The sequence below is a fragment of the Venturia canescens genome, chromosome 10 (assembly GCF_019457755.1).
Source record: "Venturia canescens isolate UGA chromosome 10, ASM1945775v1, whole genome shotgun sequence".
In the NCBI taxonomy this organism is placed as follows: Eukaryota; Metazoa; Arthropoda; class Insecta; order Hymenoptera; family Ichneumonidae; genus Venturia; species Venturia canescens.
Window position 1 is genome coordinate 7,215,952 of NC_057430.1, and position 17,721 is coordinate 7,233,672.

Here is a 17,721-nt window from a genome sequence, read left to right on the forward strand (position 1 = left end):
AATCGCCAGTTTGATCTAAACCCAGAAGCAATAAATGTGTTCCTTCAAATTATGTTTAACCTTTAAGGTAGATGGGTGAATATTCGCTATCCAAGATTAAGCGATGATATTTTTTGTAGGTAAAAATGAATAGGCATTGGATAAATAGGGGTCATTCCATACCAAACCGACCAATCCATGACCCCGACCATTTTTGATTTTGCTGAAAATTTTCTATTATTTTGTAACTATTGAAAGAAGTCGTTCCTAATTTTTTTAGATTTTTTCCCCAACTCATCTGATCACATTAAATTTTTCAAAATTTCGTACAATTTTTTTGTGAACGCCCATAACTTCTTCAATAACAGAGATATCGAAATAGAATAGTAGGTCATTTTTTTCGTCTTGAGTTGTAGTTTTAGGAAAAAAATACAAAAAAAAATAACAAAATGAATTTTTATACTTTTTTTTCAGTTTTTAACCAAAAATATTTTTTTTTTTCAAACTTGGACCGTTTTGATTTTTTTCAAAAAATTCACCACGTTTTAATAGACCTTTTTACACATGCAGAAAAATTTTTAGTTTGTGATATTCATAACGTGTTACTTTTTTTTTCTATTCTTTACCTCGTGTCAAGCAAAAAAGCATTTTTCCTCCTTGAATGGACAACGCAAGTAATAGAGAAGAGACATTCCGCTTCATTTTTTTTTTTTTTATTGTCTCTACGTCTACGACCTTTTTTGTGGTTATTACGTCATTTCAAAAACGTCCGTTTTTTTACCCTTTTTATTTCCTTTTTAGATACAATTTTTTGTCCTCAATTCTGCGAAAACCGATCAGCGTTTTTGAAATTTTCTACGTTACCACAAGAATTTGTATGGAAAAACGTTTTTATTGGAATACGATTATTACCTTGAATTCTGAAAGTTTGGACACGAGTATTTTGGCGATATTGCGTAAAATTTTTAGTATATCTAGTTTGATTCAAACGAGAAATAACAATTTTTACGATCTAGACAATTACGCATATAGTAAAATTGGGGTGAACCTAACATTTTAATATTGCACAAAATGAGTAAAATTGTTAGTAAAATTGTTGCCTTGCACGAATCGTATAACCATGCAAACATAGCACTCCCTCTTTTTGAAGAAACTTGAAAAATGATTTTAAATACATGTACATTTTCGATATTTTTTCCATCGATAATCTCCAAATTTTGAATATGTCAATTGCGGGTGAATTTGATGCATCGTTAAAACGTTTTATAGCCCGAAAATTCACTTCAATCAAATAATTAAACAGTATGAAAATTTGATTTCATTTTCATTCGAATATAAATATTGATCTGAGAATAATAAAGATATTTTTCGATAGTTTGTGCTTTCACACAACTTCAACAATAATTCTTGATATTCTTTCGTTTTAGCATCATATTTTTGTCGTTTGAAACTTTTGAAAATATATAGTTTCCGATTATGCAGTCACCTGCTTCCATTGTTTGAGGAACCAAAAGAGTATAACCCCTTAAGTTCGGCGAGGCACGTGCCCCTGGCTGGATCGAGTGGAGAAATCCGAGCTTTAATTTTACGATTCTGCCGGTACAGCCTGGAATCACGACGCTTTTGCACGAGGGAACATATAACGAATGAAAAAAAACTTGTGCGACACATACACCCTCACCGATGCATACAGGCAGTCTCGAGCGGCACGCGCCTGACAAAATCGTCTATAATAAGCGAGAAAGCACGTATGGCAGATCGTGTAGGCAGACAGATGCTCGGGTAAACGTTCCTTGGCTTTGCGTGTTTGTTTTCGTTTTCAAACTGTTTATATTTCGACCTATAGGGAGGAAAAGAATCCCGAGGCGGACCAAAGAATTCCATTTTTTAATCCGTCAATAAAAAGGGTACCGTTTTGAATATACAATTATCCACGGAATATAAATATATGAATTTTATATTTCCAAAGGGAATTTTTGAATATTCATAGATAAATATTGATTATTTTCTACGATTTTTTCTCTTGAATCGCTTCGTTCGTCTTCAGTGTGATTTAGAATTTAAAAGTCTTGAACATCATTGTCTTGACATCAAGAACATCGTACAGCCATTTCGGTCGGAATCTCATTTTCGGACGATGCGCAAATTTATTTCCCTCGAAAACGTATTTCACCTAACACAAGATATTATTGAAAAGTCATGATCCCGGTATCAACGTTAAATGTAACTATTCGATGCACCGAAAACCTGATTATTTAAAAATATTAAAACATTTTTTCGACAGATCGAAGAAAATATTTCTTGTATTAACAAAGTTTTGTTTCAGTTAAAAAAGTTTTGCTGTGTTATGTGGAATTCAATTCGCCAAACGAAATTATATTTTGTTGGAGAAAATATTTCTTTTTAAATGACACTCGTGCGACAATCAAGGAGAAAAAAAACAGTCAACCAATCTCGATTAAATTTTTGAGATAACTGGATAAAACATTTCGTCATAGATTCATCTAAGTATTTGTTAGTGGTTAAATATTTACAAAAATCTATTAATAACTCGAACAATTATTTAAAAATGTAAGATTTTTCTTATTATTAAATTTCTCATATTTTTCGGTTTTATTGGTGTGAACGATTAAAATTTTCAACCCACTTGGTTTTAATAAATGCAAAAAAAGCAAGAAGTTCAATCATTCTTGAAAGATCTGAGAAACTTGTCGGAAACTCATGTTCTAAGCTGCTCGCTTATGTTAGAATCTTTTTGGTAAAACAGCGGTCTATTAAGATAAGAGAACCACACAAATTACTTATTTTTCTCCAATTCAAAAATCTGCACCGACAAACTATGACCTCTGTGATAACGACAATTTCCAACACAACATTTTCTCGATCCGACCCTATTCCTGAACGATTTATTATACAAATCGTAAAGTTATTGTTCAGTTTTTTTTTCCATTGTATAATATAACAGAAATATTCTTTCTTTTTTCACTCGTACGAATTTTTAACCGCTTCGTTAGAAAAGGTGAAATTGTTTCAAGGTTTCCGAGATTATTGAATCTGGATATGGCATCAGGTTTGAAATTCAAAAAAGCGAACCAAATATGTCGTATCCAAACTATGAAATATTTTTACATTTATACTAAAAAGAGTTTTTAGGATTTCCAGGGTTGCTGAATCCAAGAGTGACACCAGATTTTTGAAATACGAAATGGCAGATCCGATGTTGCTGATTCGAAATTAGAAAAAATAATAAATTTCTGTTCCAAAAACACGGAATATATAAGTTCGGCGAGATTGATACTAGCATTATAGTGTTAGATCAGAGCGATCGATAATCTTGGAGATAAGTCCTCAAAGAGTGCGTTGAAAAAACAAATTCGGTTTTTATAGTATGGTTTTCATTAACAACATATTGGAAAACTAGTGAAAAATTATGGTTTGATTATCCGTCGATTTTATCGAAAATTCCAAATATTACATTCTCCGATTGGCTTATGCTATTTCACGAGATCAATTTTGTAAAATTTTGGTTCAATAGTATACTCGAGCCTTAAAAACCCCTAAATAGTGAATTTCATGTCAATTCCAAGGGTTTTCATAATTTCTATCAACTATATTGAATCTGCCATTCTGAACTCAAAGAAACTAATTCTGCATTCGGATCCAAGACGCAAAAACCCCGATATTTTGAATTTTATGTGAACATGAAAATTTTACAAAATGATGGTCAGCTATATATTGGATCCGTTGCAGAGGTTGCGCGATTTTCATGCAACATGCGTCATCCAAGCTGAGAGAATCAGTAATGTATAATCGGAATTTCAATTTTTTAAAATATATCTTTAAGGAAGTTGAGGCTGTACAGTCATTTTTTTTTACCCAAAAGATATGACCTGTACCTTTCAACAGTTAGGCCAGTTTACAGTTTGGCAATGTTTCATACACTTTAAAGAAGTGTTGGGAAAAAAAAGAGGAAAAACGGGCGAAAGCTCATTCGAAAACACGAACGGTGACGATCCTAGCCTCAAAAAACTGCACGCGAAATAGATTATTATTAATATAGTCTCAGCAAATCTCCTAATAAATCTGAAAAAATTGACATTATTCAGTAAGCTCATGTTGCCCAAAAAATTTCATATTTTTAGCATCATTTTTAACGTAGATATCGCTGAATGTGTCTTGACTTCCATAAGATTACATGTTGTTTGGCCCGAATTGTTATTGATTTTTGTCAGCAACGATGCTTCTAAACTGTCTGAAAATTTAACTGATTTTTTTTTTACACTTCACTCTATAAGATGCAGTCGGTTTAAAAGCGATGACATCATTTTCGTTCTAATGCCTCAACTTCCTTAAAAAAGTAATGTTTATAAACGATAGGCGCGTGTAATTCTAAACGAGAAATCGGCTAAGATAATTAAATTACATCGACTGGACAATTGGTATATTCCAATTTTGTCGCTTCTACGGTGAAAAAGACGCTCACGGTGACCTGAGGTTCTGGATACGCAGGTGTTGGATAACTCCATCGTACTTGGTAATTGTAAAAGTCAGAAGATCCGTCACTGTCGAGGCCTATAAACTCGGCATAAAATTTCCAGCCACGCATTGCCTATAAGAACAAAATTTCATCCAATTATATTAAAAAGACTTCCCTGGCGGATCAGCGAGATCTGAAAAAATACCAAACAATGTCAGGAAACCAAAAAAAAAATGTCCAATGAGGCTATTTTTTACCTCTATATCTGACTATCTATCCCATAATAGACAATTCATCAAAATGCGGTGCTTGCGATGTGTGTTTATCTTTAAGCTTTATCGAGCAAATTTTGTAATTTCCTAAACCACGTCGACTGATGTCTTTTGCAACAAAAATTACCGGTTCACATTTCCAATTCTTCATCATTTTCTTCACACATTGGAGGCCAATCCTGACAGTCATTTTTTCCGACGTTGGCCACTCGCTGCCGGAATTGACCTGCAGATTTCCGGTCCCACAGCCCGGACAATTGTTCTCCATCGAATAACCGTTCTCAATTTTTTCGACTGCACGCAATATTGTATTATCCACGAATGTATTGGCGTAATCAACAACTTGAGTGATGTCCACATTGTCAATTTTTTTACTAAAAGTGTGATTGTCGTTTATGAAAAAGAAATACTTTTGGAGGAAAAAGTTATTTCATTTGAAAACAATGGAAAGACGAAATTAAACTAAACTCATTTTGAACTTTATTGATCAAAGAATCATTTCGACTTTTGTCAGTCATGGTTCCGTACTCTTTTCTCTTCGTCTTCTTCTCTCTCTCACACACTCCTTTCGTTTTGTTTTTCTATTTTGTGCACAATTATAAAATAGAAAGGAAGAAATAGAAAAAAAGAACAGCGACTGCTTTATCTTCATTCGCTTCTTCAATTCTGCTTTCTCATCCCTTCAATCACAACGTAAATTAATTACACAGCAATTATGTTTCTTGTTCCTAAAAATAGTAATATGCCCGTGTACACATCGGTCAACAAAATAAATCCAATGTGTCTTTTTTGTAGCCGTGGATTTTCTTTTCATGTATCACGCGACAAGAGTAATTACATACTAATTAACGAGTGTAAGATTTTCGTATAATTAATCCGTGGTAGAAAATTGGATTCAGTCGGTTTTCGAATGATGCGAGTGACTCGATATTTGAACGCGATCACCCTGAATCGTAGAGACTTTGACTGAGGCTTCGAGTCCTGTTACTGCGGCCAATACTTGGAACAGACTATCCATTAGTCGGTCGACGATCTCCTTCATCTCGTGATCACTTCTTGTCATCACGAATAAATCTGCAATGTCATAAGAAAAAAAAAACATTTGATTGTGAAAAATTATACATGGAGAGAATTAGGACACGAAATTGGACGATGAGTTCGAAATGGAAAATAATCTCAAGAAGTGGAAAAAGAATGACCATATTAGAGATCTAAAAGTCCAAATTTAAAAGTTCAACGTTGGACGTATCGGAAAAAATATAATAATTGAGTCAACACTTATTCTCTCAAAGTTGACCCAGGCTAGAACTTTGAATATTTGTTTTCTCTTTTTTGGAGTTTATTTCAATAATAATGTGTATTAGGATGCTTAAAAAAAATCGATTTTTTTTCGTGGGCCGAAGAGGGATGTTAATACATGTAAAGTACATAAAGTCATTTATATCACGCGGTACGTAAATGGACGCTTTTGCGTACGCTTCGCGTACACAAAACCCCCATTTTCGCACCTCGTAATATAAAATTTCGTATAACACGTGTACGAAAAACTTTTTCGTCCTAGTGTTATAATGTACTATTTCTCAAAATTTGAGATTAAAAAAAATATTTAGCGGTCCCTCAAACGACTTTTCTATGTTCTTTTCAATTTTGAGGAAAATCATCATGGAAAAACTTTTAAAAAGTCATGAAACGTTATGCAAACATAAAATGCACTTTCTTTCTTGAATAGGAGAAATAGGGCAAAGCGGACCCCCCGAAAATATAGACCATTTTTTTTCATTGAAAATCTACGATATTCTGTTATTCGGCTGAGAACATGCTTCGAAATCTCAAAATTATAAAAAAAAATTTTTTCTACATATTCATATTTATACAATTTTATCTCGTTGACGATAACTTCATGGTACTCTCAAAAGATCGGGGGGCAAGAGGACACCATAAGCAATTTCACGGCTCTTAAGCTGATAGGTCAATTTATTGATTGAAAAAAAAATTCAATTTAAGAAAAAAATTTTTTTTAATTTTGAGATTTTGAAGCTGTTCTCAGCCGAATAACAAAAGAAAGAGAGTGCATTTTATGGTTGCATAACGTCTCATGACTTTTTTAGAGTTTTTCCATGATGATTTTCCTCAAAATAGGAAAAGACATAGAAAAATCGTTTGAGGGACCGCTAAATATATTTTTTTTAATCTGAAATTTTGGCAAAGTCACTTTTTTTACATGTACTTTACATCCCTCTTCGGCCCACGAAAAAAAAACAATTAGATTTTTTTTAAGCATCCTAATGTGTATACAAAAAAAAATACGTAACCAATGTAGATAAAGCCTGTACATTCATCAATGGAAAGATAACTCTGCTTTCGCCGATCATTGAGTGAATAATCAATGAACGACGTAGGCACTGAAAAGCCTTCAAATATTTCGTTTACGGTCGGCCCTATATGAAATACTGGGAGATCTAATCAACGACGAAACATGTGAAATTTCATTGACACATCAGTAATTTTTTCCTCAAGGGTAAAAAAATTTGGAAAAAAGCTAAAAAAGGGGGGAAAATTCAAATTTTTCGGAAGAAAGCAAAGCTTTTTTTCCTGTGTTGATTTTTTTTCAGATAATTTAGTGACGAGTGATAGCCGAACTGAACGTTCCACGCAGTTCTTATAAAAATTAAACAACATAAAAAAAATTTTGGGAGGCTATTGGTGGATTTTGATATGCGTGAAACCCATCCATAAACATAAGAGGCTCGATTCATTCTAAAAGGATTCTTGTTTCTCGAAAATCGAACATTGCAAGGTTTTTAATGGACATATTTGTTTTTAACATCGAAGATTGTCATAGATCGAGCGAAATATCTATTCGAATGCACTAAAAATGTATAATTATTATCATGGAAGGAAAACAGTAATTTTTAGAGGCTAACCAGATCTTTCCTGTCCTAAATAACGACAGTACATATGAACAGCTGTCGTAACGTCATCGTCATCGTGAAAGGGATCACCCGGCCATTGAGCTCTGTGCAATCTGACCGCTTCGAGAGCTGAGGACCATCGAGCCGATCTCAATAGCTCAACAATTCTGGCAACTTCCTCGTTTGCTCCACTTCCTGGCAACGGACTTGGACTTGGTGTTGGTGTTGGGGTGCCACGCTCGCTCTCCGTACTTTCCTCGAGGGCACGTCCCAGAGCCATTTTCATGCTCGCTATTTCCGATGACATGTCTTGTAACTGTATCGACACATTTTTCGTCGCTTTCATCAAGGCAATGAGCATTTTGTTTGACGCTTCAATGAGCAGCAGCAGTTGAAAATGAAGCTTGTATAAAGCTCGTCCGAGGCCTGGCAACATTTCCTCGAATCCGGAATCACCACTGTGAGACTCACCGAGCACTTGTAATTTGTGCGTTGCTTTGACTGTTTCAAGACACTGGAAAGTGTGAAGTGAACATAAGAAACAATTATGAAGTTCGTTTAATGCTAGAATGTATGGCGAAAATTATTTTCATTCTGAAATTCCTCGACAAATATAAAATGATTCACTACGTCGCAAATTGCACAAATACTGCGTTTGGATCGAATCACGAATTCTGCTTATAATGGCTCAGAAAATCAAAATTATATTTACGAAATTTTTGAACCATTTACTAAGCAGTTTTGCAAAAGAAACTTCATCAAGTGTTAAAAAGGAATCTGAAACCAAAAATTCCGAAATACTTTGAAAAATTCATCACCTCATTTTTTTCTTATAATAAAATTGTATAATTATTCGTTTGTTAATTGATATTGAAATTTATTCGTATAAATTCTACTAATAATTCTATTGTTGCGAAGATTATTTGCAGGCTGTCAAAACCTAAATGTTACATGCAACAAAATGATTGGCACAACTTATACGCAATTAATTTTGACAATGCAACTTGGAATATGTGAATTCTCTGAAGTGTCATGTACAAGAAAATAATTATATTTCTGAGGTAAACATGGTTCTCGAATTCGGTTTAGCAGTAATAGTCAAAATTTCGACTTGTTCTTAAAATTCTATACAGAATGCATATTAAATTATTTCAGTTGTATATGAAAAATCAAGTGTCAAGATAAGAGTTATCTGATTGTGAAAATAGACTGCATAATAACTGCATAATATTGGTAGATAAACTTTGCACCCAATTCAATTATTATACCTCAGTAGCGTGATCCTTTTTGTCAAGAAAAGTCTCAAGATGTTCTTGTATCTCCAGCATCCCGAAACGCAGACTTTCGTTCATTCTTTGATTTGCAAATACCGCAATTGAATACCAAACAAGAGGCGGTTCAGCTTTGGAGCTCAATAACTCAGCATGATTAGATAAATGGGAAGCTAACTGAGACGAAGCTGAACTTCCGTTGTTCAACAAAGCGCTGGACTCTCGTGTTAGCCCTACGGATTTGCTGCTTACATCCTGCAAAAAGTATGGAGGTCATTAGAAAATTCTGCTTAATTTTTTATTGCTTTTGAAAAACACCGTATTTGTTGAGAAATGAAAAAATTCTTTCATGTAAAAACATGAGAATTGTTCGTTTTATCATGATCAAATCATTTGAAGGCGTTTTCGTTCGGAATGTTTGTGTAAATAGCGAAATATCGCTTCATCATATTTCGAAAGCTCATGCCAATGCACATAGTTCTTAATGAACACACATTATTAATATTTTGTTGATGATTATGACCCGCAAAAGGTACATACATAATGGAATGAAATTAAAAGTAGTAGAAAGTAAGACGAAAAATAAATCGATTTATTTTGATTTTCTGCAAGAACTCGATACTTACCCTGAGAATTCTGCTAAGAAGATGAAAAAAGTCTAAAGTATTGTAAGGCGATTGGGTAATCAAATTCTGTATCTGCTGTCGCCAAATTTCTTCGGCGTCGTCGCGTACGACCTGACGGAAAGGCATCAAAGCTGATAGATTCGGTGAAGCGTTGCACGGAGTTACATCACCCAAATCTCCAGCACTTGATCCCCTGGAAAAATCGATCGAATCAAGAATGAATAAAGTTGGAAAATACATGGAAGGGGAGGGGGGACTCGAAACGATCTAGAATATTATCGAATGCTGTATAAAATAACGAAAATAAAAAAAATGGTCACTCACGACGTATCGGATCTCGTAGATGAATCGTGACGCGAGCGACTCGGTATCAGAGACAATGAAGAGGGTGGAAACATTCCAGGAATACTGTTAACTTCCTGTCCCGTTCCAGAGCCACCCGGAACTTCGTCTAATGGCGATTCCGAACCGATTTCATCGTCCGAGGATTCCTCCGCCACGCAACGCTGTATAAAATATAACTTGTCAGTGTCATTATCACGATTATTCGTCTCTTAGCCATGGGATGAGATTTTTTAAATCCGATTATTTTTACCCGAGTCGTGTGTTTGCTCGACGAAGGTGTTTTTTCGCTGAGACTTTCCTCGAAATGGCGAAAACTTGGTTCTCTTTCCTCGCCCTCGCTGAGAGGTCTTCTTCGCACTCCCCAATTGAAGTTATCAGTACTTTCACCCTGAAAACAAAAAAGACCGATATTTGTTTGGAAACTTCAAAAATCGCCTATTCATTCGTTATTATTCGACCAAATTCTACCTCAACGCTCTCACTCTCGTACTCAAGAAAATCAAAGTCCTTGAAGACACCAAATTGTTCATCGTCGCGTCGAGATCCTCCGCTCAAATCGTTGTTAGCACCAGATACTTCTTCCGTCGACGACGCCATTGATGATTGTCTCTCCATGAGATCCGAACTTTGGCTGAATATTACCTAATGAAAACAAGTTTAGATATCATCTATATCTTTCGTAGCCCTGGAAACATTCCAAATTGCAACTTTTTATTGAAACAGTGTACTAATTTAGAGCTTCAAATGGATACTTTTTTCCTTTTTGTCAGTTGTAAATCAAGTGGTCAACATATTCTCACAACTTCGAGAATTACACATACCTTTTTTTCAAATAAGTTACGAAACTAACAATAGTCAAGAGTGTTTCCTCTCAGTTTAATTTCTGTAAATTGTCTAGTTTCCGAGAGAATGTCCATAAACTTTAGGGAAGGACGCCCACTTATCGACCAATCTGACAGCTATATATCTTAGAATTTAGAATAATACAGATTACACTGAATGGATTAAACCGTCGATAAAAACTTTGTTACAAAAATGAATTGCACGCGAAGCATTTTGCATGAAAAAATTTTGGTTCTATCCGCAGAAATATGTGCTAAATTCAAAAATATTCGTTTATTTCGAAAATTTTTTGAAGAAGCAATAGAAATAAGAAATAATTTGACAAAAAAAATCAATACGTTATAAAAACTATTCCAATTCCGTCGACGAGAAGCAAATCTCATCGTATGACCATGCGTAATCTATTTGTATTTAAACAATATATTAATAACTTATCGAAAATATCATCTTAGAAGATATTTGTAAAGTTGCAAATACTGATTTCTTCACTATTTTCAAATGTTTATCGAAATAGGAAATTTATTGAATGTTTATTCAATAAAATATGATTTATCGATCATGACAACAGTTTTTCGATTTTTATTTTCGAACGAAAATAATACACTCTACTTTTTCCCAATTTTAGTCTCTAATCGTCTGTATTATCCATACATCGAAATGTATATGTATGAGAGTTTGAAAATAATATTTATTCTCATCCACTAGAAAAAATCCAAAATCATTTTTTTTTACAATCTGAATTAGTACACTGCTCTAATACTTATCTATACCGTGAACCAATCAACCGTCACACAGTGATTTTTTTAAGCTTTGCACTCCGAGCGAAACGGAGTGCAAATTGTGTGTGAGTGGATTGAACAAAAACTTTGATGAGATATAAAATAAAAAAAAATTATTGTCATCGTTATATAATTAGCATAATATGATTGAAATCATTCGAATATTCAACAAAAAATTGAAACTTTTCAAACTTTAATAAATTTCCCGTGGCTGGAAATAACTACGTGTAGTAACTGAAGTGAAAATGCTGATAATACAGACAAAACGTGTTTTACAAGTGAATGTGCATTCAAAATTTGTTTGTTGCATTATTGTATTTTTTGTGATTGTATCTGGAACGACATGAGAAGCCGCGTTTTTTTACCTTGCTATACAGTGTCATTGAGCTAATATGTTCGTCCTAAAAGAAAACGGTAGGATAACGATAGTCAAGTAAAGAAGAAGAGAAATTGCAAAGTACACTTACGGACGGACTCTTGGGCAGGCCAACCGGTTGGCCGAACGGCCTTAGCAGATTAACCAGGCATTCTCGTACACGTCCCTAAGATGAAAATAATAAGCAATTATTGACGAATTTATATGTTAGAAATACACGCGATCACCCCTGCGTCTCTCATACTGTTTTCATTTTTTATCATCATTTTAGGGTGATAGTTATTTGGGGTCAAAATTTATTTTACCCTTTCCGTCCCCTAAATCGGTTCGAAATAAATAAAAAGTAATGCTGTAATTTTTTCAGATTTTTAAAATAATGCTTAATCCTCGACCACGGAGGTTGAAGTTTTCCATTTAAAATACATGGAGTTTTTCTGCGTTTGTGGTCACGATTTTACTGTGGGCCTCAATACGTTTGGAAAATCTTGAAATTTTCAGAAATTACTTTACCAGCATGTTGCTAGACGGAAAAAATTTCCGAAACTCCTACCCTCAAAATGTTGTATACTAGCCTAACCCATTAATGCGCAAAACGACAATTTTCGATACACAATTTCAAGTACACAGTTTTAACTGATGAGGAACGAAAGAAAAATTCTCCAAATCTGATTCAGAGGGTTTTTGAGGGTGCTCTTTCAGAATCTGGCATTTATTTTGTAAAATTAACACGAAATCTTTATTATTTTTGCATTTGAATTGAAAAGACATGAATTTGTAATGTTTTTTTTTCCCTTCAAGTCGATTTTCGTTTTTGTTGCTGCATTTAAATAACCATGTTATTGCCAATAAAGGTGTTCTTAATGTCTGACATTTTTAAAGCACTGGCTATGAACTCTTTTTTCTCACTCAGTTTTTCCAAGATGCCAGATTCTGAAAAAGCACCCTCAAAAACCCTCTGAATCAGATTTGGAGAATTTTTTTTTCGTTCCTCATCAGTTAAAACTGTGTACTTGAAATTGTGTATCGAAAATTGTCGTTTTGCGCATTAGTGGGTTAGGCTGGTGTACAACATTTTGAGGTTAGGAGTTTTGAAAATTTTTTCCGTGTAGCAACATGCTGGTAAAGTAATTTCTGAACATTTCAAGATTTTTCAAACGTATTGAGGTCTACAGTAAAATGTGGGCCTCAAGAGTTGTTTATTGTATCCGATGTTTTTATATCATTCTGTTTCAACGACATTGAAGTGATTAGACGTGCGAATAAAATTTATTTGGAGTAATCAACTGAGTAATAACAAATTTGATTTAAACTATTATTGTGAAATAATAAAAATTCAGCAACGTTATACCATGAAAAAATGACACAATTAGTTTCGATATTGGTACCTGCGACATCCAGGGTCTTTTCCACCCAGAAATGGCGCTGCTGTCTGCGGGTGAAAGTGACAAGGAGCGTCTCGGCGAGCCTAAAGATTTTTCTTCGTCAACCGGACGTTTCAACCATCTTTTACCAATAACAGGAGTCTTCATAACGTCAAACGTAAAGTCCATCGTTCTCCCTGCGAATTAATAATATTTCATACGAAAATAAACCAGACTTGTCTTTCAAATCGTCAAAATTCTTAATTTTCAACGTTGTTAAAAGAATAGTAAAAAATGGTTGTTATTGTTAAAATAATAGATAAAAAGACTGGATGGTTTTCACTAGAAAAATATGACATCTTGTTTTATTATGACAATTAACTACATTTGGCTATCTATTATTATTCTTATCGAAACCTTGAATTGGTCCGTTTCGAACGTTTTAGTGCAGGGTTGCCACGTCGAAGGAAGTGAGTGTGGAAAGAAACAACGAGAAAAGAAAAAAATACGTTGATGAACAATTGTTGAAACGTGCTAACATGCGTGAGAAAGTTGATTCGTTTCATCCCTTTACTACTCTGTCATACTATTATAATTACCCGGTAATTCTTTCTTCGTAAATATTTCAGTATCGGTGAAACTAGGATGGGGCGAAGTCAAGGAAGGTTCCCACGAAGGGCCGTGAACTGACGTAGGTGGTGCCACTAGGGTCGACGATCTCGTTACCACGAGTTTCAAAATTTTCAAAGCCTCTTTCCAGTAAGATCCCTGAAACGATTTGTATCAAAACGAGTTCGTGTCAATTGTATTTTCATTGAAATTTCTTCAATCTGCCGAATTTTCTTCTAAATTCTGTTCGAGATGATTTGCAATAAGCGTTACCTCAACGTATTTAGAGATGACTCTCAATAACTCAGTATTTATCGGTTGAGCGGCTGGCGATGCGAGATCCACGTAGTGAAGCAAACAGTGTATTATACTCAGTACAGGAAGTGCCACACTGCTCGGTCCTTTCTCCAAAACCTCGACAAGAAATGCCAGCATATTGAAACTGAGATGGGCGTAAGTGTCATAAAGATATTTGACAACGCATTTCGTCCATTGAAAGCTCTCTTTGCTGAATGTGCGACGACTGTAGAGGGTCATCACAGTGCCAAGGTGGTCGAGTTTCTTGCCTTTTTCTGCGCTCACCTACATCATCGGTCAACATATTATCAGTCATTGAGCATTGAAAAAATATTCGAGAAAGTATTTACGGCGACATAAGGTACAAAGTGTTGACATTATTTTGTGTCAATCTCTACCCGGCCATTGTTGCATAATTGCAACAAGAATTAGAAAAAACTCTAGCACGCATTTATGAATAGCAGAAACCTTCTTGATTGGTGTTCCTTATACTTGAGGGTCTTGTATTATAGTAGAACAATTTGAGCACACGTTTTACTACTTCGTTTTATTGTTATTTACGTCAGCTTCCGGGATATAATAGCAGTTTTTCCAAATTTGCATAATCTATTTTTTTTCTATGATAAACTTTGAGCCAATATTCTAAATAATTATCTTTATCTTTGCATAAATTCGTGAGAAAATGTTTCTCTTGTGGCGTATGTTTTTTTTTTTGAATTTACATTTTTAGCCACGAAAAATCTTCATTCAATAACTGTAAAGGGTTTTTTTGTGAAAATAATTGAGTCATTCATACTCGAGCCGTGCAAAAATATGATAAACCTCTTGAATGTGGGTAAAAAAGATTCAGCGATAAACGTGAAAGATCAACGAAATGAAATGATGAATGAGCGAGACTCACTTGAGCAATATTTTCAGCACTTCTGATGCACAACTCGTTGGCGTCTTCGTAATTGAGTAACATGTAAGGCAGCAATGATATGACGTTCATGGGAAAAGCGAGGCTCTGTGTGGGATCGACGACCGGTAGATCCAGTAACGTTGTGAATTGTGACAAGAGCGTGACAACGGGCTCGTAAGTGTTTGGACTAGTGCAACCTTTGAGAAGCAGCGCGTGAACACCGGGAAAAGAATTCCAGCCCAATTGTTGTTGCAATTTTTCAACTTTATCTCGGGCGTCTGGACGATCCAGCGGCAATCTGTGTAAAACCCTACCGAGGAGTCTGAGAGCGAGCAAGAATTCGTGCTCGTAATCGGATTCCAGAAGGGACACGGACAACCAGAACAATTGTGCGAGTATCGTCATTTTGTCGTCCTGAGTAGCCGAATCACCGAGTAATTTCAACGATTGCGCCGATCGCGATCTCGACAAATTTGTGTTTGGATACTTGTTGCAGCCAACGCGGGTGTCCAATTCTTTCGGATCGCTGGTGGGGGCGCTCCCGGAGCCACTAGTTTTCCTCATGCAATAACTGACGGAATAGCTCGTACTGCGCGTATGTCCAGTCTGATGAAGATGGGTAAAAACGTGTGATCCAGTTGGATTGCCGATGCCGCCCGAGCTTCTTTTACCCCCGATTATCATACCGGAAGCAGGATCTTTGTTATTCAGATTGGGCGTTGATTTAAAGATTTCTTTCATAAAGTCCAACGGTCGAAAATCCGATTCCAAAGAGTCAACGGCCGCTTCGAGCGTCAATAGTAATTCGGTGACGTAGCCCTGCATGTCCTCGCCTTGCTCGGCTACCGTTTCCACCAGTCTCGAAAGTATGTCCGAGAGCATCCTCGAGGTGATGGGAACTCTGAGGGCACGAAAAACCTGAAGAGATCTGCCGGCGTAGTGTCTCGAAGAACAGGAAAGCCCCAATTGTAGAGCAGTCTCGGCCCAGCGTTGACTAACGTGGGCGTGAGGCAACGAATCCCGGAAAACTCGAAGCACGTGTCTCAAGAGGATCGTCAACTGTTCGGCGCTCCGGACCCACCATACTTTTGCGGTCATATCCTCATAGTTCCAGAGGGGCTGATCGATCCGCGACGCTAAGAAATTAATGAGTGACTTAATGACATCTTGGATGGCCATATTTGGTCCGGGATGGGGGACCGCCCAATTGGTAGCATCCTCGGGTGTGACGATAACCGGTAGAGCCCCGGAAGTTGGTGCCGACGTCGGGGGCCAGGCGCGATTGTTCGAAGCCTCGTAACTCGCGTTGTCCCTCGTGGATGATTGCGAGGGATGCGAGAGATTTGCAACACTCGCGCCAGCCGCGTGAGAGAGCGTTGGGGTCGGCGAGCACGCCGGTGAAACATCAGAGGAATCGGGTAAAGGTGGCGGAGGAGGCGGTGGAGGTGGCGGAGGAGGAGGCAGCGGAGGCGGGGGCGGCGGTGGCGGAGGAGGAGGCGGCGGAGGCGGCGGCGGTGGCGGTGGAATTGTGACGGCTGGTGTCGAGCTTGTTTCCGGAGGCGAATTCAACTGCGGCGGGGTTGCCGGTGGCGGCACCGTCGTTGGTGGACCGTACAGATAACTGTCGAATTCGGGATCAACCTCGGTGAAATTGTGCTCGATAACTGGCAACGCCGGGGTCGTTAAACCGAGCCCCAGTTGCTCCGTTCTCGAAGCCAACAAAACGCGCGCTACCCCGAGATGATCGCGATGATCGCCCAGCACTACGAGGAGATTGAGCAACAGGGCGCGACAGTGATCACGCACGAGGGGACGAGAATGATCGAGACCGAGGAACACGATGTGCAACATGAGGGGTACGTGGATCGCCCAATCGAGCTGCACGCCGTCGACCACCACGTCCGTTATCAGCATCACCGCTATGTTGCACCTGCAAAAATATTTCACATTTCACTACTCACAATCCATTCTTTTCTCCGTTCAATTTCAACCGTTGCTCCAACACTCTGCAATCGTTCTCATTATTTTCCATTTTTCACGGGAGAAGGAGAAATATCTGCCAGTATACCAATAAAATTTAACGTGTTCCCTAGTCAGCTGAACTGTATCACGATAAGCTTTTCAAAAATTAATATTAGGAACATCAGTTGCAAATTGTTTTCAATTTTTTTACACATCGGAGAGATGCTGTTACTTCCTATCGAAAACCCACGTAAACATGGATTCTGTCTTTGTAACGAATTTCTCGATTTCCACGAAATCTATCCAGAAATAGTTCATCGCGAGGGGATATCGCAATCCAACAAACCGAATGGACCGCACGTGCATTTTGGAACGAACAACGACTTACAAAAGTTTTAAGAAGGGTGGATCACGAAATCAAAACAATCAGAATTGGCGATCCACACTACCGATTATGGCGCTCGTGTTCCTCGGAAAAACGGCGCTATTGGAGTGCAATTTTGACAGTTGTGCATGATTTAGCATTGGAAACATGGGCCAGTCGTATTTAAAACTCCGACAAATTTATGAATACGTTCATTTTTGCTGATAATTGCTCCAAAAACCACTTAACGACATTAATATTAGGTGACGGGTCGTCTGCTTTGCACTCCAACAGCAGTTTAAGAAAAATCGGCGAGGCGTCGCATGCTTGGTGTGGATCGCCAATTT

The 17,721-nt window shown here is 36.8% G+C and overlaps 2 protein-coding genes across 5 annotated transcripts in view; both read right to left on the reverse strand.

The window, feature by feature from the left end:
• Positions 1 to 4,238: 4,238 nt before the first annotated feature.
• Positions 4,239 to 5,064, reverse strand: LOC122416853 (A-kinase anchor protein 14-like). The gene is made up of 2 exons (XM_043429935.1): positions 4,856 to 5,064; positions 4,239 to 4,588 (listed from the first exon to the last, which is right to left on the reverse strand). Exons 1-2 carry the CDS (start codon positions 4,994 to 4,996, stop codon positions 4,394 to 4,396), a joined length of 336 nt encoding a protein of 111 aa, XP_043285870.1. The 5' UTR covers positions 4,997 to 5,064; the 3' UTR covers positions 4,239 to 4,393.
• A 121-nt stretch (positions 5,065 to 5,185) lies between these two features.
• Positions 5,186 to 17,721, reverse strand: part of fry (Protein furry) — an 87,072-nt gene continuing 74,536 nt past the window's right edge. For 3 of the 4 annotated variants that reach the window (XM_043429930.1, XM_043429929.1, XM_043429931.1), the window contains 12 exons: positions 15,049 to 16,978; positions 14,124 to 14,432; positions 13,841 to 14,009; positions 13,266 to 13,438; positions 11,972 to 12,046; positions 10,351 to 10,524; positions 10,133 to 10,270; positions 9,862 to 10,043; positions 9,538 to 9,730; positions 8,909 to 9,166; positions 7,653 to 8,154; positions 5,186 to 5,802 (listed from right to left, as the gene is read on the reverse strand). In XM_043429930.1, the coding sequence (XP_043285865.1) occupies positions 5,624 to 5,802; positions 7,653 to 8,154; positions 8,909 to 9,166; positions 9,538 to 9,730; positions 9,862 to 10,043; positions 10,133 to 10,270; positions 10,351 to 10,524; positions 11,972 to 12,046; positions 13,266 to 13,438; positions 13,841 to 14,009; positions 14,124 to 14,432; positions 15,049 to 16,978 (4,282 nt within the window). In that variant the 3' untranslated portion in view covers positions 5,186 to 5,623. Of the gene's footprint in view, positions 5,803 to 7,652; positions 8,155 to 8,908; positions 9,167 to 9,537; positions 9,731 to 9,861; positions 10,044 to 10,132; positions 10,271 to 10,350; positions 10,525 to 11,971; positions 12,047 to 13,265; positions 13,439 to 13,577; positions 13,659 to 13,840; positions 14,010 to 14,123; positions 14,433 to 15,048; positions 16,979 to 17,721 lie in introns of those variants that run through there. The other variant, XM_043429932.1, reaches the window with a different exon arrangement.

What these genes read in the sequence shown, in the direction of transcription:
- LOC122416853 (XM_043429935.1), bottom strand. Translation starts at nt 4,996, where the DNA reads ATGGAGAACAATTGTCCGGGCTGTGGGACCGGAAATCTGCAGGTCAAT. An exon ending in AGAATTGGAAATGTGAACCG is followed by an intron (nt 4,589 to 4,855) that starts GTAATTTTTGTT and finishes TTGTTCTTATAG; the next exon opens with GCAATGCGTGGCTGGAAATT.